This window comes from Pogona vitticeps, chromosome 12, assembly GCF_051106095.1.
Source record: "Pogona vitticeps strain Pit_001003342236 chromosome 12, PviZW2.1, whole genome shotgun sequence".
NCBI lineage: Eukaryota > Metazoa > Chordata > Lepidosauria > Squamata > Agamidae > Pogona > Pogona vitticeps.
This window is the reverse complement of record NC_135794.1, coordinates 5,936,901-5,962,637: the sequence shown is the minus strand read 5'-3', so window position 1 is coordinate 5,962,637 and position 25,737 is coordinate 5,936,901. Positions and strand designations below refer to the sequence as shown.

Sequence of the window (25,737 nt, the reverse complement as noted above, 5' to 3'; positions counted from 1 at the left end):
TGCTTGTGGACGATGTCCATTTGAATTGGGAACTTCAGAACTGCCTCTTCCATACGAAGGCAGGTAACAAACCCAGGAGTGGAAGCAAAGAGCCGGAACACTCTTTGTGTGGTGAGTTTACCAAGGTAGTAACATTTGAACAGTCATTGCTAGTACAGAAGGGACTGAGAGACTAAAGAATTTTCTGTTGTTCACAAATAGTGTCCTGGAACACATGGAAGAGGCAGTGGGCAAAAACAGTTTAGGAAAAGGGTAGCTCTGTGATAATCAATACGCTGGAAGATCAGCCCTCGGCAGACTGGGTTTATTGGGTCAATTGTTCCTTTAATATGCAGCCTCTTCTAATCTGGTGTAGGATGAAGAGCTACCTCTTGCTTCAGCTGATGTATGTACATGAATAATTCTGTTCTAGTGCCTGTAGATCTTTATGCTGTCATCCACTGTCCTATCCCTTAGTAAGCATATACTGCTAGCTCAAAGAGGTGTTTAAAAGAACACTGATGCAAGAAAAAGTGAGGCTAAATTGTAGCACATTGAAAGCAGCAAAACTGATAGCAACGTCTCAGGCCTTTCCCTGACGTGTTTAAAAACTGATGACTATACATATGAGTACATGTACTATTAAGAAACAGAAGTATTACTCTTTTTTATGTACCAGCAAAATCAAGCACACAAGAGCCAATAAAGTAAAATTAACACCACAAGTACATTCTGAAGTCCTAGCGGGCAAGGGAGGCAATTGCTAGAAGACCCAATAAAGTAATACCCAGCTTGAATTGATTCATAAAAGACCTTAATATATTGGAGCAATTTTATGAGCCTCATTTCTTTTATGCTACTTGTAAGACACATATTGAGTGCAGATGCTAGAGAGCATGTATATTTGGTAGACAAACTGGCCTGCAAAGTAATCACAATTCTTTTCATCACTTTACTGGACAATACAGCTTGCCTACCAAGCACCAGCACCCTGTACATAGCAAGACGTCACCAGAGAACAGAACAATTTTAACTTTTCATACTCAAATCAGAATATTACAGATGAGTACTTAAATCTTTACAAGGGATGTGGTGGCGCTGGTTAAACTGCAGAAGCCTCTGTGCTGCAAGGTCAGAAGACCAGCCATCGTAAGATCGAATCCACACAACGGAGTGAGCTCCAGTCGCTTGTCCCAGCTCCTGCCTACCTAGCAGTTTGAAAGCATGTAAAAATGCGAGTAGATAAATAGGTACCACCTTGGTAGGAAGGCAACAGCGTTCTGTGTCTAGTCGTGATGGCCACGTGGCCACAGAAACTGTCTTTGGACAAATGCTGGCTCTATGGCTTTGAAACTGTCCCCTAGAGTTGGACATGACTGGACTATATGTCAAGGGGAACCTTTACCTTTACTTAGATCTTTTGCTAATTCATGGCTGGTACTAGTTTTCAACCTTTCACATTACCCACAGGGTGGCTTTTAATGTCTAAGTCAGCATTTGCTGGGTGCTTCAATTTGAAACCAGAAGAGAAATACGATTTCAATTTCTTCCCGCTACCACCACCTACCTACCTTCTTTGCAAAAGCCTAAAAGCAAAGAGCTGGACAGTCTCAATTTCAAATACTGCAGCCCCATATTTTTAAAGTGAGAAACACATTGGTCACATCTGAGGGTAACGTCTAGTGAAACGAACACACAGAATCCAGAAATCATGTAATGGCCAAGGAAGCATGTTGCCTGCAGATTCTGTCCTAGGCTGTATGTGGTTTTCTCTTTTAGCAATATCCAGTTGTATCATGATCCACATTAATGAGAGAAATGACCCAAAACATCAGTGTAAGTAAGGCCTCTTTAAAGATGTCAGTGGTTCTGAATAACACTACAAGAATGAAATCAGTGAAGAGACAAATAAGAGTGGTGGGAGTTTATACTGCAAATGAAGTTTCAAGACACTAGCTGTTTGAAGAAAGGTAAGCATCATAATTGTAATTTGATATCCACAGAAAGCTATTATTCAAAGAAGGATGAGGCATGATGTTTCTAATCATGAGTTGCTTTGGGGAAGTATTTTTTCTCAGCGGTCTGCTCTTGCAAGCATGGGGCTTAAGTCCAAGTAAGAGAGCATATGATTGAAGACTAAGAATAGCTAAGTATCAGGTCAGGTTTCCTATACGCATTCTGAACTCTATTGGCTGTATGGGAATCTATTGGAGCTATTAAGTATAAGGTTTCTCCCTCAGGCATGGTAGACTAGATGCTGAAACTTGCCTCTTTTCCCTGTTACGGCATGCGCTTACCCAGACATTTCAACTCGCTGCTTGTAGCCACATGCTACAGCAGAACACAACACTGCCACAGTCCCTCTGAGGTATCTTACGCAGCTCGTTTTCTCAAAAGCAAGGCCAGTTTCATACGTTGACTCTACTTATGGAAAGCTGTGGCCTAAGAAAATGAATAGGACAATGTTTTCCTGAAACCTGTAGTGTTGGTTACGCCAGTGGCACCACCTAGTATGCTAAAAAGTGTTCATGTTCCTCCACCTTCTACACTCAAAAGTGTGCCCTCTGCTTAAGAGCCTGAGTGAACACATAAATATACAGTTACTCAAAAGGAAAGCCAAAAGAACACAGAGCCCAACACTAACAGAGCCTGTCCCTCTCTCCACCAGCGAGCTTCTCGCCCACTGTGTGTCAGATAGGGTGTTTCCACTAGGCTAACCAGCAGACCACAGAGCTGAAAGGGCTCCATTCACCTTTCATTTACTATTGTGCGATTACATGTGCAGACTTTATATTATTTGCTAAGTAACACATTTCAATGGAAAAGTCAACTCAGAAGATACACAGGTCACTCTAACAATAAGAAATGCAGTTTCAGTCCAGAGGAATTTTGTTTTTCCTTTCCTCAGAAGAGGATGTTTTGCCCCCTCTTGTCTTTGAAGCATGTCCAGGTCCCACTGAAGTGCTGCACGGGATCTAATCATCATCATCATCATCAGAGACCTGATCCAGGGGGTACACCATAAACAACACATCTGGTCGTGATGGGACACAAGGATGGCCAGGTCTCACAATCTCAAAACCCAGAAAACTGAATGTCTTCAGTAACGGAGCTGTAACGACAGAAGAGCCACACAGTTATAGGCACACCAGTGCAAATTCCAAGAAATACATATTTCCCCATTTTATGATTTCTTATTACCGCTGTTCTCACTTCCCCAAGTCTGAATAGTTGTCAGGTCCCTCTCATGCCCATTGCTTGTTCAGTCTATGCTGCAAAGTGGCCTACAAAAAGTATCTTGGTATCACAATCTACCAGCCATAGTAAGAGTCTTGTTAGAAAGAAAATAGGCATCTAATTCTAGGTACAGAGATCACAAGCCAAAAAAGATCTAGAGCTTGATATCAGATTTCTTCAAATAGGGGAACTCTTAGAACGGTCATCTATTGCAAAACTAAATGCAGTCCTGGGTTTTTCTTTTAGATGAGACAGATCACTATGGACTCAGCCCCAGCAGAAAAGTAACAGCTTTTTAGAAATCACTGTTAAAGAAAAAGGATTTGGTAGGAGTACTGTGACTATTCCAACATAACCTTCCAAGCAGTAGCAGATTTAATGTTACTTAATTTAGCCCAGTATGTAATTTAGTGTCACACTAACCCCTGAATGTCCTTGATTTAATTACCTATCCATAGATACTTAAAGCATTGCTTTAAAAACGGTCTGAAAGAGGGCAGAGGCACTAAACAGCCCATTCAGCTTTCCTTGAACTGGATGGGCATTCAGCTGAGCCGAACAGCTCCACAATCATAAGAGAAAGTTGCTTCTTTTCCTGTTCCATCCAAGGAATGTTAATATTGTGACTGGAAACCAGATATATTCCTAGGCAAGCTTCATTTGAACACTGTGGAACGTCTGGGTAAACATGCAGAGAGTACTACTACTCATTCTATGTTTCACTCAATGAAACATAATACTCCCTTCACAACGTATCCAGGGTCACACAGGGTCCTCAATAAGAGCTGTTATTAGACTTCGCATCAAGGTTTACCACCAGATGGCTTCTGCTGGAGAAGCTACTGCACAAACCTGGGTGAGGAGATAATAAAAGAGCAAGTTTGAAGCACTCACCTCTGTCTTCTCTGCTTTTTCGGAAGCAAATAAAGACATAACTTGCTTTCATTTTTTCTTCAGCAAATTCCAACAGTGCTAATAATCTGATGGGATAGAAACAAATATATCACTGAGGCAATCTGCTACAGATAACTCAAAAGGTTTATTGCATTTGTCTTCAATATGATAGGGTAGCCACCAATCACCCCACCATTACTAATGCGAACTGTAAGGAAAGAAGGAAAGTCAAGAAAGGGGAGGAACCATGCTTAATGTGTTTGGGAGGGAGGTGAGTAGGGACAAAATCTAAGATGACCACTCTTAAATTTCTAAGCTAGTCCAATGCTGGGCTGTTTGAAATACCAGCATAGGAGGAATGCAAGGAACACGTATCCCACATTAAAGTCTGGGGTTAAGAAAAACTAAACCATCAGCAACATATTGCATCTCTCAAAACAGTGTGGGATTCTTCCAGCTTCTCATGAACCCACAAGGCTACCATCACTGCAAACATTAGGAAACCATTTAAGCCACAACAGTGACACACCTCTGATATTTCAGCAACTATTGCTAGCAGCTAGGAATTTGATAGGAGGGTCACAGTGACACATTAGGAGGTGCCAATCTTCAACTTCACCCACCCATGTCAGGGCTAGATCTGTGAAATCTTTAAGCACTTGACAGACACTATTTCAACCCCATCAGTGGAGTCGTATGAGCAGCAGAGATTGGCAGGCCACACAATCTCCATCCCTCTCTCTGAAATGCTATATAAACTGAAATGACAGCGGCTGATGGCTGCAGCTTCATCTCTCTGCTTGCTTGAGGGGCCTCTTGCACACACCAAGCAAGAACAGTTTAAAACAGGGTTTTAATCAACAGCAACTTTAACACTGGCCACAGGACTGGAAATCAGCAGGAGGCAGAGATTAACTTGGGAAGGATTTTGTTAATATGATAATGATCCATTTTAATTACAACCTCCAAGCAGCTTATTTTAGCTATCTAAAAATAATCAGTTATGCAATTGTACTTAAGCCGCACTGACAGTACAAGTACAGTCACCAAAGAATTGTGGGAAGGGCTCAATGAGCTGAAACACGTCTAAAAGGCCCATTTAACCCTAGCATACAATGTACAAATGTTACATTTGGACAACTACTACGTATTACTGGAGTGGATCATCCTTGCACAGGCATAATAGGAACTAAGGTTCCTATTAGAGTAAGACTAACAAGAGCAAGTCTGTCCAGCACAGAAGCCTAAGATGGGTGGGCAATACTTGTATAATTCTTTCCCTCAGCCAAATACAAAGGTCAGCAAGCCTCACTTTGCCCAACGAATTCACCATAAGGAGGCAAAGAGACTCAAAACAAGAATTTGTATTTGAGGCCAGATATACACACACCCCTCAGGAACAAAAACAGCTGTATCTTCAAATGCAACAGAGCAAGTAGGATATGCCTTGTGCGTTCTTCTCGAACCTGCATTTTAGAGTATAAACAAGGGCAGGGGAAACTTTATTTGTCAAGGATGCAGCCTTGTGGGCGAATGATCTAGCAGGAATCACATTTGGAGGAAGAAGTCTGTTCTTTCTGCTCTCTTTTTCTGCCAGTCCCAATTTTCTTCCTCTCTATCTGCCCAGTGGGCTGCCAGCAGAAAGACATCACTCTTGCCAGTGATCTGCAGTTGTCACTTGCAGAAGCTTTCTGAAATTAGACCAAAGGCCACATGTCGCCCAGGAAATTGGTTCAGCTACTTCAGCAAATAAAACGGGGACAGCAGGAAAAAAATAGCTGGAGATTTGGTAGATGAAAACCTTTTATTATACCAACTTAAAAAACCACACAAAATTGTGTGCAAAGCTTTTGTGGCGATGATGATATAAAGGACATGGTATTATAAAGAGCAGGAGAGGTTAAATGTGGAAAAATGGGGGGGGGCATACACAACAGGTCTTAGGAAGTCCCCATGTCCACAGCCAGTTCCAGTCGTGGGGGGGGGGAGGTATGGGGCTGCCTCAAGTTTCCTACTGGGTGAGAGTGAAGAACCAAGGAACATTTGTCTTCCACTGTTGCAAAATGAAATCACGATGAGAGATTTGGCCTGTGGGACCTGTTTCAAGCTCATAGCTGCCTGTTAGGTGGAAATCAAGCATCCACAGAGCATATTCCATATAACATGGCTGGAGTTGATAAACAGCACCGAGCTGTAACATTCCTGGAAATTTTCAAGCCGAGGAATAAACTTTCTCCCATTTTCTAAAAGGAAAAATGTGCATTCCGGGAAGAATTAAAACCATGCAATATATTATATGAAAATTTCAAACATAATTTGCTGTCTTTCTGCATTTTAAACTCTGAATATACAATAATAATACAGTATCTGGCTTATTTAACAGCATAGTTTTGTACAAGCAAAATTATGAATACACCCTGAACTAAAATGAGAATCGCAAAGGCTAAACCAAATGCTATCTGAGCAAACATGTCCTAGATCTGCCATCTGAGCAGTAAAGGGGGGCAAAAATGAAAACAGAAACTACACATTTTGTACAAAAACAACAAAAGTGTGTGATTTGTACAGAAATCGCCCTACCTTTATTGTGACTATAAAAAGCAAGCGATAAAAATTGTCATCCTATAGAGAAGGCAAGCAACAACACACATATATCTCTGTAAAACATCCAGTGGGTACACAAAAGGCATATTGGATCTAAGGATTGCATATGTCTACAGAAAAATTATTCCATATTGCTATAGGCTAAATTTACCTAGCCTTCAAAATATTTATTTACAAAGTTACTAGCATTTTGCATGAGTAAAATCTTGACATTTTGCACATTCCTTAAGACAAAAATATTTTATTTGAGGGTTTCCCTCAATACATTTGCCACTACACTCATTGTTTAATGGGAAAAATAGCTGGGGGGAACCAGAAAAAAAATGTCACCCCCCCCCCCAAAATCTCATTTTTCTCCTGAGGCTCCACATCTTTGCATGGGCCTCCGGGTAGAAAAGGATCGTAGTGGCCTGGAAACAGTGAGTAGAGTCGAGGAATTCAGAATTTATTGAAAGGGACAGTTCTAATAAAACCCAGACTTCTCAAATTCATGAAAAAGAAAACACTATACCAGAGAAAGCAGAAGAGGGAAAGTGAAGCCTCTAACATTATCCAACTGAGGCAAATAAAACCAAAGGAAGGATATAAGCTTCAGCACTCAAGCAGATAAGCTACTCATGGGAGTGCAAAGTGCATCCAGCCTATGCTGCTAAAAATTCTTACTACCTGAATTATGTAACTGAAAGCGGTCGTTTTTTGTGGTCAGCAATAAAGTGTCTACTATAGGAGTGGACAACTTCCACATACCCACCATGGGACACAGGAGGGCCACATCCACTCCCACACCTCCTTACTAGACAAATATTTTTCTTTTAAAACATTTGAACTGCAAAAGCCCTCTTATCCCTTCTAGTGCCAAAAACTATGTATGCATGCATGCATGCCAAGCATGTGGTGGCCCAAGGGTTGCTTGGGAGCTCAAACCATAGCATACGTATCCCCCACAACTCCTAGGGAGCACAAAGGGACTTTATGTATAAATATTTTAAATGTACGGGTGAGACAGCATGGGAGCCTTCGGGCAACACTATGCATAATCTTGGTGTACTGGAGGGGCAAGGGAACTTTAGATTGTAACTCACATTCTGGCTCAGAGTACTCCAGACAGTCTAAAGTTGCACATTAAGCTGTCTCAAATTGAACAATGCTTGTAGTAGAGTTGAAAACAAAAAATCTGAATCTGGGGAAAAATTGTCAACTGGGAATAACTGAAAACATACTTAATTGGCATATGTATGAGACACAGTAAACGTTTAAAAATGGGGTTTCTCAATCAGTGCACTTGTACTCTTGCTTTGACTGACACACACATGCACGCGCACACACACAATCTTCTTTGTGTGTGTATCTGTGTATTTTATATTTCTAACGACACGATGACAGAAACTGGCCTACACATGCTTCCCCAAACAGATGTTTACATTTTAAAAACGTCATGTTGCCTGAATCTTACCCTTCTTTACTCCCATCAGCTAATAAACCATCAGGGATCTCCACAAAAAGACTCTGATTGGATAGCACTGCATCCCAGCAGGAGATCTTTACTTCCGTAACTTTGTACTGGAAGTGGACAATGTGTGGCTTCCCATCATGCACTGGAAGATCTTGGTTAACAGTGAGCTTCTCATCCTTTGAGAGTCAGGAAGAAAAACCAAGTGTTAAACAGAAAAAGCTAGCAAACAGCACCATGTTGAGTCATTTTCTTCTCAGAATGGAAAGACACTTGCCAGTGGACCTGCCTTTTAAAAGGCTTGTTTTAACTATGTAGTCCTCAGAACATTTATTTAACTACAGCTTGAGTGAATTTTTAACATAATGCTATTAATACATATTGCCTTGAAAGACACAGGCCAAACCAGGCTCAGCTCAGAGGGGGCAGGCCCACTCTCTGATCAAGCTGCTACCTTCTCTGGAATAACTAGCTGAGTACGCAAAAGCATGTTAAAAATTAACAGTTTGACTGAGCTCAAATGCTCTAAAATGGGATGGGGAACATTTGGGCCTGTATACAATTTTCGACTTCACCTTGCAGGGGTTCCAGCTAGCACAGCCAATGTTTAGCACTGAGAGTTGTAGTCTGAAAAATCTAGCAGGCCAAAGGATCCTCACTCCTGCTCTGAACAAATCTATTATGCTCTTCTAAACCAATGCAAATGCTCCTGGAAAAGGACAGCCAGTCTTGTTAGATACAGAATTGAACAAGGATGCCTTTAAACATTGGTTCTTCATAAGCACGAGCATGTGACTGAATAGCAGTTCCCTCTAAAGCAGAAAATAGGGGCAACAGTTGTAAATTTTTAAAAAAGCATTTAGTCAGAGAGTTCTTTTCCGCATATACGGATACAAAATGCCATCCAATTTCAGCATTCATAGTCTTTAAAAATTATTTTTAAAAATTATTTAAACGGAGAATCCAAATTAGCCATTCCAGTATTAAGAATTCAAAAATGAAATTTAGACTCCAACCTATTAGATTGGTGCTTTAAGCAGAGGAACACAACTAAGACACTATTATTACCCAGCCACTCCAGTTTTTATTTGGAGCTCTAGAAGGTAATAACGCCCTTCTTTGCTCTTCTTTCGGTCTAAAGATATTTAGCAACCTATTCTATGATTCTGTATGTTTGTGTTTTGGAAACAAGAGCTCTGGGGAGACGACCAGTCAGCTGGTTGTTCAGAACAGTCCAGAGGGAAAACTGGAACCGAGTATTACTTTCACCATTATACACACTCAAAATTATTAGCAACTGACATAGTTTAGAGTGGCATTTTGTTAGGTTTCCTAATTTGATGGATTGCATTAACATCAAGAATTGTTAGAAAGACTATCCTAACGTATTTGTACAGGTGGTCATAAGGCTACCAGATTAAAAAAACAACAACACGAAACAGATTAAGGAAGATGTTTAAACAATGTAAATAGCTAGGGAGCTTTCAATTAGAATAAATCTGTAATGATCTTTGAAGCATTTTTATTAAGGAAGATAAAACACAGTTTCTCAAAAGAGATTAAATTCATCAAAATTCAAAAGATACCACCATCCCAAAGCAAGCAAATACCACCCTCACCTCCCAATACCAGATCTTTGGTTTCTTCTTGTCATGGAATAGCTCACCTTATATATCAAAGCCGAGACAGAAGGATCCCTGCCAACCCCTCGCCCACCGGGGATCTTCGACAGTGGGTGAGGGGCATCAGGAGCACCACAGAGGCCCCGGGACAATGTGCCGGCAGCACTGTAGTTGGGGGCAGTTACTCAAAGGCAAAAGACTACTGCAAAAGAAAGAAAGAAAGAGCAGAGTTAGATTTGCAACACCTTCTGTGCATCATCAGCTGAGAGGCAAGAAGCCTGGGTGCCACAGATTTTGGAAGGGACCTCCCAGGCAGGACACAGGAGAGATCACACCAATGGTGCTGGATACTACACACAGCAAACCTTTCTATTGGCAAGAATCCCAGATCACTGGGAAACCATGATCATAAACAAGTAGAAAAAGAGTGACATAATCCTGAATGAGGAATATTAGGTTTCACATTTTCAGGAAGGCAAGGACAGGATTGCCCCTGCTCCAAATGTTGTAACAGATTATTCTGTGCTGCCAGCCACAAACAAGCTTATCGGATTCTCTATCTTAAATTGATGCATGCAAGGAAATAGAGGGAGACATGTGCTTCTTTGGATGTTAGAAGTTATTCTTGAGCATTCCAACTGTAGCAAAAGCTTGATGTTCACGGTATAAGTAGACTAAGAGACACAACTATACAAGTGAGGAGAGACCAGTTATTCAACAAAACCAACAAAAACCTTGCCTGAAACAGCAATTCACTGAGGGAAATCTGTATATTTAGGAGCCTAACACAATTTGAGTCAAGAAATTTGTTTCACACATGTTAGATACCTAAGTGAATACATTTATTTTCATATCCTTCCCCCAGACTTTTTAATGGTCTGTTCCCTCCAAGATCTGATGAAGCTCTGAAATTAAGAGTTTCTCATTATCACTTTAGCAAGACTGATAATTATTTTGCTTTTACAATTTTGGCATGCTAAAGTTATACAACACACACACTAACATATAATTTGTAAAAGATATAGCATTTCTTATTGATGCATTTCTTGACTATTCTACAAAAATAGAAATAGTACATTTTAGGATTCTAATAGAACTCCAAATTGAGTTTGTGGGCTTCAATCTTTACCATACAGAAAAGCTTTGTTTTTGTTAATATTCGTGTTTTAGAATTACAGTCTTGCACAGCAGCAAGACAGGAATCTCTGTCCTATACATAAGGATGTATTATCCCAGTAATCCTTACAATAATTACTTGGAATTAATTATAATTAAACTGAAAGCTTTTAAAAGAAAATATTTTGTAAGAGCAAACAGAACAGTTCCCACCTCTAATAGAGGCCACAACAACTGCTCATTGCAGGGGCAGAGGCCGAGAGACAGAAAGTAGCTCAGTTAGGGCCACCCTGCAAATGCACAGCTAATATCAGATTTTTAAACCACCGGAACAGGAACATCTTAAAAGACTGTGAAAGAGGCACAAGCAACGTACAAATGGTGTATTCCCCAAACCATGCTATGAAAACAGAGATGATTTTTCACACTATGCTACAGTATTAGTTTCTCTGAGAGAACTTCCCAAACCAGTTCCCACATATTTATGTTGATGAGAGCTGCACATATATTATGGTACAAAGATGAAAACTCACATCCAACAAGTTTTAGCCCCAAAAAAGGCAGCCCTCACCTGCTGCTTACATTCATTCCCAATGCTGGTGCTTAGATCAGCATAAACCTGAAACAATTATCTTTGCTGGAGCAAAGTAAAGTCTCTATGTGACCACACCTAGCAAGCAAGAGATTGCTACTTTGGAAGCCTCAGAAGCAGCAGGCAGTTCTTAAATAAGCTCATTTTAACCATATAGACTGATGCAAAGCAGCTGTACACAAGCTATCTTCAACTGAGCTCTGTACATTAACTTGATCAGTCTTCATCACCCATATTCACTGCAACAATTAACTGAAAGGCAGCTCTGCTTTTGTGCTGGTGTCTGGTGGAGACGGGTGAAGCAAAATGCTTGACTGTGTGTCTCCTCCCATCCCTCTTCAGCTTCTCAGCAAGGCTGCCAGATGTGCATGTTTTCTCCAGTCAACAATACAACATTATTACTGTTGGAGGATGCTTCAATAATCAAGTGTAGCAGTGAAAATCAAAATACTTTTCCACCCACGGAAACCAGTTCATTCTTGTAGTGCATAGTTCTACAGCTTTAGGAGGAATGGACTTTAGTCATACTCTTTAACTAAAGATGTACAAGCATGCACAAGCACACAGGCCTTTGCCAAATTTCCTAATAGCCCAAACCAAGGGCAATTCTGCACACAAAAGAGCTCAATGGTATTATGCATATACACACCCCAAATAAGCATATCTGCATTTTTGTGGAATGGGATGCTCCTCTTACTCAAGGACTGAAGTTACATAGTAAATTTAAACCCCATATCCTCTATAATGCAGATCCCGCTTATCCCGACCAATTTCAAAGTGGTCATCAGATACAGCCTCCACACTGCCAAAACTGTCATCACATGCCTCAAGGTTAGAAAGATGTTTCTTTTAAAAGAAATTTAAGATTCCCAGTGTGCTAAACTCTTTGCCCGACAGAATATTCACAGTGTTACTGAGAACACATCAGTTTTAAGTATGGTTCTTCCTCTCTTTCACACTCACACACAGATGTACTTTATCACACCATCTTTAGTACAGTCAAACAACTAATATCTGGCTACAGCCTAACTTTTCAACCACACAGTGTCCACCTGCTATTAACTGATCTATTTTCATGTACCACATGAATATTAAAAAGCTACTACGGTCAACCCTCAATACTTCATGTTGAGAAAATAGAATCAAGAGAAATCTCAGGGAATATTAAATATTTGCATTTTTAAAAAATCCTGTTCCACACTTTGAAGTAACCAAGGTAAGACAAACTGTCCTATTCTTAAAAAAAATGTCTGGTCAGATCAATCCAAACTGTCATGTGATATTGGCTCCAAGTAAGAGAAAAGCTCAACCACTGCTACTCTTAAAAAAGTATTTTATATGATGAAACAAGGAGAAACCATTTCTATGTTCCCAAGAACAAACACAGCTTCAATAACAGGGTCAGTAAAAACAGGAAAATAGAAGCCTGACTCAAAGATTCTCCACACCACATTAACTGGAAAAGTGTCAGAAAAAACACCTTCAGAGCAAACTGTGTTTGCCCCATTAGTCATCCAGCAGAAAAGAAGAAAACACTCAGAAGAAACTCCAACCCTTGTTTCAAGTGTATAACCAGGTCTTCGGAAATTCATTTGGGGATATAACACCATGCCTAGGAATTAACTAGAGAAGTAACTGCCAGGGTGGTTTTGATTTACCCTGTTTTCCTGAAAATAAAACCTAACCTGAAAATAAACCCTAGTATGATTTTTCAGGATGCTCATAATATAAGCCCTACCCCAAAAATAAGCCCCAGTTAAGTAAAACACCACCGTCCATCATTGTGCAGCAACCAGATGAAGATGACTGTATTTGAATAAATGCAGATTGTTGCACATGAAAAAAAAAAATCCCCTGAAAATAAGCCCTAATGCATTTTTGGAGCAAAAATTAATGTGAGACCCTGTCTTATTTTCAGGGAAACACGGTAAATCATTTTAAAAACCGTGGTATAAATCATTATTTAAATCAATTTAGTTTTAAAAATCATTGATTTTTGTCCACCCTGGTAACTGCTCATAACTGCAACATGTCTGTTCTGTAAATAAAAAAATGAATCACTCAACAATTAGTAAGACCCATTCATCTGACAAAAGGACAAAGATTTACTGAAAGATAACTTTCATTCTGTTCTATAACAATTGCATCAGCTCTCTTGAAGATACAATCAAATTCCATTTGTTATCCAATATGAGCCACAGTACTTGACCTGTTACACAATACATCCAGGAGGACATTTTGACATAACCATATAAGCTATCATTTACACAGATGCCTATAAAAATCACTCTGTGCACGCGTGTTCTTCTAACATGCCATAATCACTGTAGGGGTGGCTATGCAAAGTGACTAGTTATGCTGAAGATGAGTTTTGTGGGCTGTTTTTGGTGCTCTCGCTTCCAAAACAACGTCAAGAAACACTATTAGGATGTAGCAAAAAGTGCTTTAAAAAGTGCCCTCCCAAGAAAAGGAAGAGAGAAAATAAATGTTTTTGGTAAAATAATGCAGAACAATATATTCAGAAAAACCTGCCAGACTTCCAGGATAATGTTTCACAATAGAACTTTATTATGAAATGACCAGTTGTAACTGCACAGCTGATTTTAACAAAGATGTGATGGTGAGGTTCACAAGAATCTGTTTTCATTGTCATCCATGTGGTTCAGACCTGCAAATGTTATACAAATATAAAAGTATACTGTTTAGTAAAATGGCCCACTGATTAGATGTGAGGTCTGCCTGTCTTGCCATTTCTTCAGAAATAGCTGGAAGGGCAACTTCAGGAACCTGACATTGTGCAGTAGGAATAAAATTAATGCATGATATTAAAAATTATATACAATTCAACACAGAACTGCCATAATTCTGCATGCCTCTATAGCTCCAACTCCTATAGGTGTGCATTTTCAAGGAGATATATAAAGTAACACAAAGAAACTGCTTCAAGGAAAGCTAGATTGGAAATCAACTGAAACCACAAAAGTGGAAAAGGGCTCAGCACTAGCGGGCAAAAAGCAGTTGAGAATGTAATAGTTCTGTCATGCTGAACATGATGATTTACAACAAGCACTGTGTTAAAAATAGGTCTGAAAAGCTTGCTCTATTATTTTGAAGGGAGAATGACACATGGAAGGGAGACTATGCAAACTGCACACTGAATGTTAAGAGGATCACCTTTGCCCACATCCCTACTGCTGACCTGATTTCTAGACTTCTCTAGATAGAATTACCTCACTGTTTATGTAACAGTAAAGATTCTGAATTAATTTTTAAAATTTCTTACTATATCTTATGCAAATGCATGCATGCAGATTAAAATGTAACAATTTGAGACCAATATATTCCCAACAGCATTAAGCTAAATAATTTTAGGACAGATATGTGTTTTGAAAGCATAGCTATTACTAACATCTTCTGTAAAGCTACAAACTCATTTCCTGAGAGGATGATAAACAAAAGACTTTCCTGTTTTGCAGACTGCCAAGATTTTCCAAAACAAACATTAAAGTGTTTGCCAGCTCAAATGACAACCCAACTTGCAAGCATTTATGATCAGGATAAAGTTTTTACATGACTGCAGACTAGATATTAATATATTATTTTTTAAAAGGAGCTGCACTTCTAAAATACCATATTTTAAGGAGCCTCATCACTACTACTATGAGCTGGAAAATAACGAACCATTGATATATTAACCTTTTTAAATAAGATTTATATCTCCATAAAGAATTACCTACTGCAGTTATGGACCTACATGGTATAAGAAAAGGACCATATAAGTAGCATTTGGAGAAATAACTACATCTTTCTGTCCTACTGAAACAAATCTATTAGAACACACAGTCTGAGTGGTCAGGTCATACTATAAGTTAGAGGTACCATTTTTATTTTTAAATCACACACATAAATTACTAACTATATTGCTACAACTGTTTCAGCATTTGGGTGTTTCTTTGGCTTTGCATAGTAATAAATATACACTAAATAAACATAAACTAAAGAAGTGAGCTGGGTATCTGGCTGTGGAGCCAGAGGTTGGGAGTTTATTGTACATCCAAGAACACAGAAGAGAACAGCAAACTACTTCTGGGCACTCTCTACTTGGAAAAGCCTGAAAAGGGTTGTCATAAGAATTGACTTGGTGACACACATTATTATTAAAAAGTGAATTCTCAAATCTGACACACTTGTCCACTGTAGAGCCATATTTACAAACTACTTCACAGGAATCTCCCCCTAATGTACTAATATATCAATAATCTACTTGAAACATCAGAGTCCACAGATAGGAACAAAGTAGATCAAACAACCCATGGGTGGAGACAGGGAATTTTCAGTAAAGCTCCAATAACAGCAAGGTGACACACCTCCCTGATGCCAGGAAAAAAAAAAAAAAACAAACAAACGGGAAAACAGGAATTGATCTTTGCATGGCAGGATTGGGTGCACAACTCCCATTCTGCCTTCCGTGGGGACTCTGTTCCTTAATTCTATTTTAAGTATGCCCATCTCCCTGAATCCCAATTTTGCACCAGACCATCCTCCCTTTTACCCGAAGGCCTGTTAAAGTTGAATGAAGGTGCAGAGTGCCTAGGTAACGCAGAATGAGAGATGTGCACACCATTGCTGCCAATGCCAGAGCTGAGATTCAGGGGATCTCAGAAAACCGGGCGCCTGCAGACCCAATCCTGCACTTTCTCCTTCAGGACGAGGCGCTCTTGATCCTCTATTGATCCAGGAGGAGGCCGAAGAACGGATCGCCTCACTACTCTTCGGGAAGCCAACCACGTGGGCCCAGCAAACACCTGATGCTTCCCCGAAACTCGGGGAGACCTGATTTGGGCCCAGTCTCTTCCCCCCCCCCCGAGAGGTTTGCAAACCTTCCCGATAGAAAGGCAGGCGCCTCCTTCAGGCCCTTGGCCGAATCCTTCCTTTCCCCCCCCCACCCCACGCAAGAAGGGAAACATCCCCCCTCCCTCCCGAGCCGGCCAACAGGCTTCAAAGCAAGAAGGCCCCAGCGGTGGGTGGGGAGCAACCTCTCGACCCATTTGCCGAGCGAGACGGGCGACAAAAACACCCGCCACCCCCCCCGCTCCTGCCCAACCACAAACCTTCCTGGGTGGATGGGTGGGTGAATGTGCTGAGAGGCAGCGCGGGTGGCTGATCCCCTCCCCCACAAAACACACACACACACACACACACACACAACCCTCCCCTCGCTCCAGTCCCTTCGGCCCGCGGCTGTTTCTCTTCTCTGGCCTTCCTCACACCCGCCTTTTTTTTTAACACAAAGTCCCCCCCCCGGGGCCAAAAAAAAAAATACAGAAACAAAAACACCAACCCCTCGCTCCGCCCCTCGTCCACCTCCTACCCCCTTCCTCGCGCGGCCTTTTTTTTCTCTCCCCCCCCCACACAGCCCACCCACTCGCCCTCACGGCTTCGTGCCTCATCCGGGTTTCTTCGGGGAGGGTGTGAGTTTGAGGGGGGCGGATGGGTGTTTGTGAGAGTGGGCCTCTTCCCCCAAACAGGGCCCGCCCGCCCCCACCCCCACCCCCCACCCCGTTTCTGAGGGGAGAGAGAGAGAGGTCTTCTCAGGCGGAGGCTGGGGGGGAGAGGGAATTGTGAGGTAAAAGTAGGCCAAAGGCGACCGGGAGGAAGAGGAGGGGGGGCGGCGACGAAGACCCTCCCCCGCCTCAGTACCTGTCCTGGGTGTTTATCATCCTCGGGGCTCTGCAGGACGAGCGGGGCGGGGGGGGAGTTTGGGAGGAGAGGCGCGCGCGCTCTCCCGGTCCCTCTCACGGCAGCTCCTCCCTTCGCGAGCGCCCAGCTCCGACTGACGGACGGACGGACCGACCGATTGATTCGCCAAGCGCGCGAGCCGCGGCCTCCGCCTCGCCCCGCCCTCCCCTGCGCGCGCGCGCGAGCGCGAGCCGCCTCGTTGGCTCATCTGCATAGACACGCCCCCCCCTCTCTCTTCCCACCAGCCGCCAGGGTGCCTGGGAAACCGACCGCTCGAAACAAAGGCGAGGTGGGAGGGAGGGAGGGAGGAGGCGAGGTTGGCTGCCGGCGGCAAAGGCAAATGCGCCTGCGCGACCCAAACGGGTAAGGAAATGCGCAGGCGCGAGCCCAGCAAGGGCTTTCCGCGGGCAGTGGAGCTTTTCCCGGGCGTTTGGAAGGCGGCACGTGGCCTGGCGCGAGCGGGGGTGTGTGTGCGTGTGCGCGCGTGTGTGTTTGGATTATAGCGCTGGCTGTCTTGCTCGCGAGGTGTGAGGTTGATTGTCGAGTGTAAGAGAGCCTGAGGCAGGGAGAAGTCTTGCTGTTTTGTTTATATATATATTCACTTTTTGTTTATATATATATATACACCTTTGTTGTGATTGGGGCACATACCTGCGCTACTACTGTTGCTATAACAGTTTTTGTGAAGCAAAAGTGCTAAAAGATGTTTTGGCAAAAAAAAAAACCACGTTTCAGATTTTATACTCAGGTGTTACCTTTATAGGTCAGTTAAAAGCTGTATGTGTATATATATGTGTGTGTGTGTGTATATATATATATGTGTGTGTGTATATATATATATGTGTGTGTGTGTGTGTGTGTGTGTGTATGTATATATATATAGAGAGAGAGAGAGAGCGCTGTGCTGGCTGGGGTTTCTGGGAGTTGCAGTTCAAAAACACCTGAGTAACCCAAGATTAAGAACCACTGCCCTAAAATATTCAGCAGAACCATTACTGTTGTTCCCTTTCCTGATCTTGATGGATGATGGGTTCTCTCTCACTGAAGAGCTTCATGCAAAGGCTAGACAAATTCTAGGTGTTCTGCAGATGACTAGAAGGCCATTAGTGTTGTATAGCTCTGCTTGTAGTAACCAGTTACAGCTTGCAACCGAGGACACTCTGATTTTCCCCAAAGGAGTTTCCAAATTCGTTCCAGCATCACATAATGTGTCTGGCATTCACCTCCTCCACATGTTATTGGATCATAAATAACTGCAGCCAGACAAACTTCACAGGAAGAGAAGAATATGTGAAGTGCTGTGAACGCTTAAGAAAAAGTATTCTGTTTTAAAATACTTGTTTAATGATAATTACTTTAGCTTTACTTCTATAAGAAGCAAGATCTTAGAATTGTTCTCCTCTAAGGTAGCCTTGGCCTTCCTGTGGAAGCTGAATGCCAAATTATGTCCCAGGGACAAGCCTTCTTGGTGATTCTGTTGACTTTGGTCACTTTAATAATAGCTGCTTTCTTCATTGCCGTTGTAATCCATTCATGACTTTCATGCAAAATTTGCAAGAATAATGTAAGACAATAGACTGTATATCAATAACAAGTGTGCATGCAAGTGACTGGAGATGAAAAGCTGTAGCTCAAGAAATGCTGTGCATTATTCTGAAAGAAAGGGGTGTGTCATGACTTTGGATTTTCCTGTTATATATCCTGCACACTGGACAATAGACTGCTGTTAGGATTGAATGGGAGGAGACAGAATGGTTTCCAGTTGGCAAAGGTATCGGATAAGGATGTATTTTACAGTATCTCCCTGTCAGATCAACCCATATGCAGAATATATGACATAGAAAGCGAAGTTAAACTCTGAGGAAGAAGTGAACATTGATGCAGAAACATCAATCATTTTAAGGTACGCAGATGACACCATCTTAAAGGCAGAAAATAACAGTGATATGAAATTACAGTGATCCTGTTGGAGATTATACAATATCCTTTTTCAGGTCCAATGACCAGAATTGTACAGATTATCTCGGGTATGGTTTGCCCCCAGAGTTCAGTGACTTGATCCTGCTGTCTGGGGAAATCTGCGAATGGTAACTCCAAAAGACAGCTTTTCCAGTCGTGGCGATAGTTTTGAATGTTATGTGCCACCAGATTGGAGTCAACTTAGACCAACCCTAATAGGGCTTTCAAGGTAAGTGAGATGTTTATGAATTTGTTTTACCAGTTCCACTCCCCCCCCCGCAAAGTCAGTTTCCATGGGCTGAGTGGGGATTTGAATCAAGGCCTCCTGAGTCCTAGGCCATCTCTCTACCCACTACACCACACTGGGTACCCACATCGATTTGGATAGAAGCATTATTTTCCTCTGCTTAGACCTCTTCTCTGAGCAAAGCGATTGGCTGGTTACACTCTGAGAAGCCGACATCAGCTCAAAGTCCAGGTTCAAAAGAAGCCTACTGCTGTCTTTCTCTGCACAGCCCCACCCCCACCTTTTCATTTAATGTCCCTATTCAAGGAAGAGCTCTATTTATATTGCTCAGGAAAAAATAATATCCAACTTTCCCACAGAAGCCGGTCCTCTGGTTACTTGTTGCGCAAGGAAGTTGGAACATGCTAGTTGTTATTTTTAGGATTCACATGGGAAAAAACCGTCCTTTTACTGCTTTGTCTCCAGTCCCAAGTAAGTAAGACATGGTGTCAAAGGAGAAAACATTTACTTTATGCCAGACGTAATGCTACTTCGTATATCATGCAGAGGTATTCAAATGAGTATAGGGACGTGGTGGCGCTGTGGGCTAAACCGCAGAAGCGTGTGCTGCAGGGTCAGAAGACCAGCAGTCGTAAGATCAAATCCACATGACGGAGTGAGCGCCCGTCGCTTGTCCCAGCTCCCGCCAACCTAGCGGTTCGAAAGCATGCAAATGCAAGTAGATAAATAGGGACCACCTCGGTGGGAAGGTAACAGCGTCCCGTGTCTAAGTCGCGCACTGGCCATGTGACCACGGAAGATTGTCTTCGAACAAAACGCTGGCTCTATGGCTTGGAAACGGGGATGAGCACTGCCCCCTGGAGTCGAACACGAGTGGACAAAAATTATCAAGGGGAACCTTTACCTTTACCTATTCAAATGAGGATAATCGAGAGCAGGAAAGACAGCTGTAGGAAACCCAGGGTGATATAATGGATGGAGTGATGGACAAAGACTCAGATGAGTTGGGTTTGATTCCTTAGCTCTGTCATGGAAGCTTGCTGCTGTGTGTGTGTGTTTAACTGGTAACCACCAATCCTTAAATACCTCACTTTGAAAATCCTGTTACTACTACATGTGCTGTCAAGTCAATTCTGAATTACATTGAGACTTTTAAGGGTTTTCCAGGAGGAATGTTGGCAAATTTCGGGGCCCAAGTTCCAATCTGAGTCTTTGGTACCAACACCTGAGTCCCAAGCCCCAAATTGGAGTTCCTATAAAAGCTTATTTTTCCCCTCAGGAAAAAAAGAGAGAGGGGTGGGTGGGTTCTGAGTCACAAATCAAGTCCAGGTCCTTGGGGGAGGGATCAGAATAGAGTCACCGGTGGGACTTAAGACCAACCTGACTTGTGATTCTGTCAAGCTGGCACACAGGGGAATCGAACTCCCAACCTTAGACTCCACAGCCGGATACCTAAGCTACTGAGCTATTGCTGTAAGTCTGTTCTTGCTTGACAGCACATAACAAAAGCAAGACACATGAATCATGCCTTGAACTCTGTGGAGGTAAAGGGGGGGAAATATAGAATCCATCTGAAGCAAAATTAATGTATTTGTCTTTACTGATAATAAAAGAAATATAGTAGCTCCAACGTGTGTTGGTTAAAATGCTGGACCAGGATCATAGCCGTTCATCTGTGAAGACCCATGCATTAGAAGACCCACTTTTCAGCCAGACTATTAATTGTGAATTAAAAGAGTGAGAAGGGAGACCCTTCTGTATCATCCCAAGCTCTGTGCAGTAGACGCAATTTAAAAATTATTTCCGTGCAACCTCTTCGAAACAACACCTCCGTTGCAGACGACAATAGCAGAGGTTTGCAAGCCGCATCCACTTCGAAGGCAGAGCGATGGAACTTTGTCTTTGAAGCTGCAATTCAAAGGCAGATCACAGGGTCAAGTGAAAGCATATTTTCTTCTCCTGCTGCTGCAATGTTATCCCTCCGGAGCTGCAGATCTTCCCCATCAGGCATGCAAACAAAGCCACGGTATCTCCCAGCTGGCCAATTATGAAACAAAAGCAGCCTTTATTGCCAAGGGTTGGATTGAAGCAAGATGACTTCTCCGCTGAAGGGTGCATAGCTTCTAGATGGAGAGTCAAGATCTTGTTTCGTGAGGCTGTCAGTCACTTTGCTTCTTCTGCATGAGTTGCTTCCTTTTGCCCAACCCCTAGGACTCAGCTGACACTTCAAAGCACCCGCTGAATGCACCGGGGGCCTCGTGCACCACTCCGGTGTTGCGCATAGCCAATGGTGCTCTCTCCCTGCCGGATGGAGCATGGCCTACACGGAATATTCAGAAGCTGCTACATCCAAGAGCTGTGCCTTTTGCAGTTGCTAGATAAAAGTAGTCTCGCAGTGTTCTGCAAACTGAAGCTCAAAAAGGCCACGCAGATATCTAAAATGGAACCTTGACGTTTATCAGGCAGAGTAAAACGCCTGCTGGCTTTGAGGGTTGAGCGGAGGTCTTTTAATGTTTTCATAGGCACATCCAGCAATGTTGAAAGGGAAGGAGAAGACACAGGCCAATTAGGGCAGAGAAAGCATTTGACCAGCATGCAAGCTGGGGCGGGGGGGGGGAATGCTGGCCAAAGAGAAAGAAAGAAACAGAAAGAGTAGAAGGGATGCCACGGGTATTTCAGCAACGTCATGCATTGTCAAGTCCATTCTGATTCATGGCAACCCTTTCCAGGGTTTTTTGGGTTTACTGTTTGCTCCTTCTGGGACACCCTGGGACTGTGCAGCTGGCCCAAGGCCACCCAGGCTGGCTCTACTCACGGGAGGCCCAGGTGGGGACTTGAACTCCCAACCTCTGTCTCTGCAGCCAGAGACCTAAACCACTGAGCTATCCAGGCAGCATTTAGAAAGGCAGAACTGACAGCTTTGGAGTAGTGCTAGAAGGCCATAAGGAGATCTTGGCATGTAGCCCCTCGCTTTAAGAGCCATTCATGCCATTTACACTTGGATTAACATTCAAAGCACCTCTTGGCTGTCTGGAATAACCAAATTGATCTTCCTGGATAGAAAGGCAACCAAACTCACATTTCCAACCAAGGCAAGGGATTTCTGAACAATCATTCATTTTCTGATCCCGGCCAAGGAGAAAGATAGGGTGCTCTTCCATATGGGATGCTAAATCTTGATACATAGGTCCTGTAGATGGGCCACAACACAGAAATCCACGTGTGTCTGTATCGTTGTGTGCTTTCAGCAATGCTAATTTGTGCAGAAGTGAACCTGTGAGCAGGCAGACAGTGGCTGCAGAAAGCAGGGGCTGGCTCATTGCAGGAGCTTTCCCTTCCCTTCAGAAATCAGAAGCTGGGGAAAGAAGCCAGGAAGGGGGAGATGGACATTTGGATTCTCTCCGGCTGCAGCTGGGGACGGGGAGCCGTCTGGCCAGTTGCCGAGAGGAGAGATGAATGAAGAGGGAGCAGCACGTACATACAAGAGGGCTGTCTTGGGGGTATTCTCTCCCTCTCCCCTCCCCATTTCCTCCCACATCATAATGTCTTGAGAGCCTCTTCCGGTGGTCTCCTGGCGTCCCCCCAAGGGCTGCAGTAACAGGAAGGGCAACGGGCCGTGGGAACAGATCCTGCGCGAGAGCTCCCTGCAGCGGCTGAGCCCAGCTGCTTCCCCTGACACCCCCTTTTCCCCCGAGCCCTATTCAGCACGGAAATCGTAGACAATATGCCCGGCCGGAGCCAAGTGCTGGCTGCCCAAGCAGGCACAAGGAAATATTGTGCAGCCTGCTCTGTGCTCCTATGCCCGTGCGTTGGGTGTGCATACACACCACACCGTTTCCCACTTTACGTGTGTGCAGGCCCAGCTGATAGTCTTCAACCCATGCTCCTGGAACGTCCCACCCCTCTTGCACCCCCTTCTGCGTGCGTTGCAACGGCAGGTCTTCATGCCCGAGTTTGAACGTGTTTCCTCGTACTCAGGATGGGCAGCCGCACACCATTCATTTCAAAGGCTGGCCGCTGGTCCAGTGGAGAACTGATCCGAAATCCATTCTGCACTCTCTGTCCTTGCTCAGGAACTCAGGCGGCGCAGGGACTGGGTCACACCTCCATCCTGCGTAGCTGTGCTGTACAAAGAATCCAGTCCCTTGCTACAGACTGGAAGCCCAGGCCGGTGTGACGATCGCGTACGAAGAAGGCACTTAGGGTCCTGAATCTTCTGCTGCTGCTTTGCCAACAGTACAGATGCGGAAACAACGTCAAGTGGGAATGGCCCCAAGTTTAAAAAATCCAGATTCAGAAATTCCACAGTGTCCTTGGGGTGGGGTGGGGAATGGATGATGATAAGGTTAATGTGCTTCTACTGGTAGGCGTCTTTGATATATAACTACTGTATAGGCTGGCAAAAGTTTTTAAATCCCGCTTACTTCACAGTAGCTGCAACCTTCGACGGTGCTGTGAAAGGAAAGGAACTGGGGGCCAGAACGGGAGATACACCTCTTTTGGTCAGAGAGGCTAATTCAGCTTGAGATAAATTATTGGGGGACAGGAGTGGCCGGAAGAGCCAAAGGCAGAAGGGTTGGAGCAGCAACACAGACATGCTTCAGCTGGAAGCTCCTAACCATGGATGACTAAGCTTTAGGAGAGGTGTTTCGACTTTTTAGACCGGAGGGAAGATTTCACATGTAACTTCCAACTGGTAGTGCTAAGAAGAGAAGGAGGTCCATCATTAGAGGAACTTCAGGCAGTCAAACGGAGACTTTAGGAGGCCTGGATTTGGCCCCAGGACCTGACAGTTCAATATCTGACTTTCAATAATCAGAAAAAAAAAGATCTTTGTTGGGGGGCAGGGGTGGTACCCACCTGTGGGTTGTATTCAGTTGACTCTGAGTGGCACTTGAGATGAATTGTAGCATTTCAGTCTTTTTTCATATTTGAGTAGGTGTTTCTCTCCAAGCTGCCACTGATTGTTCTGGGAAAAACAACGCATATCCTCAAAACCAGGCATCTGCCTGTCCTTGGCCTGAATGGAATCTCTGTTTATTTTTGACCAATTGTCTGGCTGATTTCTCTTCCTCCTCCTTTCCCCTACTTTAATAGTAATAATGACCTTCATGTGTCGCCAAGTCAATTCTGACTTATGGCGACCTTTTGTAGGATTTTCTAGGTAGAGAGTTTTCTCAAGTGGTTTGCCCTTCCCTTCTTCTGGGGGCACCCTGGGACGGTGCATCTTGCCCAAGGATACACAGGTTCGCTTTTCTCCCTTGAGGCATGGTGTGGAATTGAACTCCCAACCTCTGGCTCTGTAGCCAGGCACCTAAACCACTGAGCTATCCAGCCAGGTCCCACCTACTTTAGGCTCCCAAATTTTGGATCTAGTCTTGCAGTCCCTGGATTGGGCTTTATTATCACCCTTATACTATTTTTTTGGGGGGGTTATCGTCTCCTCTGTCAAATATTAAAGACTTTACTTAAAAAGAAACATGTTGTTGTTGACTAGTTTAATCTGTAAATTGTTAAAGGTAAAGGTTCCCCTTGACAATTTTTGTCCAGTTGTGTTCGATTCTAGGGGGCGGTGCTCATCCCTTTTTCCAAGCCATAGAGCCAGCGTTTTGTCCAAAGACAATCTTCCGTGGTCACATGGCCAGTGCGACTTAGACACAGAACGCTGTTACCACCAAAGTGGTCCCTATTGATCTACTCGCATTTGCATGCTTTCGAACCGCTAGGTTGGCGGGAGCTGGGACAAGCGACGGGAGCTCACTCCGTCATGTGGATTTGATCTTACGACTGCTTGGTCTTCTGACCCTGCAGCACGTAAATTGTTTACTTTATCTCTTTTTATGTGTGTATCTCGATGTGGCTTTTTGCTCAGAAAAGGCGATGGCTTGTTATATCCCTGTTTTATATTTTGTAAACTACTTAGAGCAACCAATGAGATAAGCAGTCATCCATCCATCCATCCATCCATCCATCCATCCATCCATCCATCCATCCATCCATCCATCCATCCATCCATCCATCCATATTTATGTATGTTTCAAACACCTATTTGTTCCATAGAGTCAATGGCAGTGTAGGTGATGCTTTCGGCTGGCCCCTTTGATTTCAATATAGACTGATTAAGCTGAGAGATAATAACTTGCCAAGACTCACCCAGTGAGCGGAGTATTCAAACCTTTGCCTCCCACTGCATTCAGAAAAGGTTTTGGCCCTATAATCACTCCGTCTGATTAATGGCACTTCATGGGGTTTTTGTCTATAGATGATGTCATCATTCACTTGCAATCCTTCTCTGGTT

At 43.2% G+C, this 25,737-nt stretch overlaps 1 protein-coding gene across 1 annotated transcript; it reads right to left on the bottom strand.

Moving 5' to 3' along the window:
- Positions 1 to 283: 283 nt before the first annotated feature.
- Positions 284 to 17,365, bottom strand: OAZ2 (ornithine decarboxylase antizyme 2). Its single transcript, XM_072981776.2, is given in 6 exon segments — positions 284 to 3,091; positions 4,111 to 4,196; positions 8,168 to 8,343; positions 9,831 to 9,911; positions 9,913 to 9,988; positions 17,195 to 17,365. Coding segments are annotated over 6 exon segments (576 nt in total). The 5' UTR covers positions 17,215 to 17,365; the 3' UTR covers positions 284 to 2,954.
- Between the last annotated feature and the right edge of the window lie 8,372 nt (positions 17,366 to 25,737).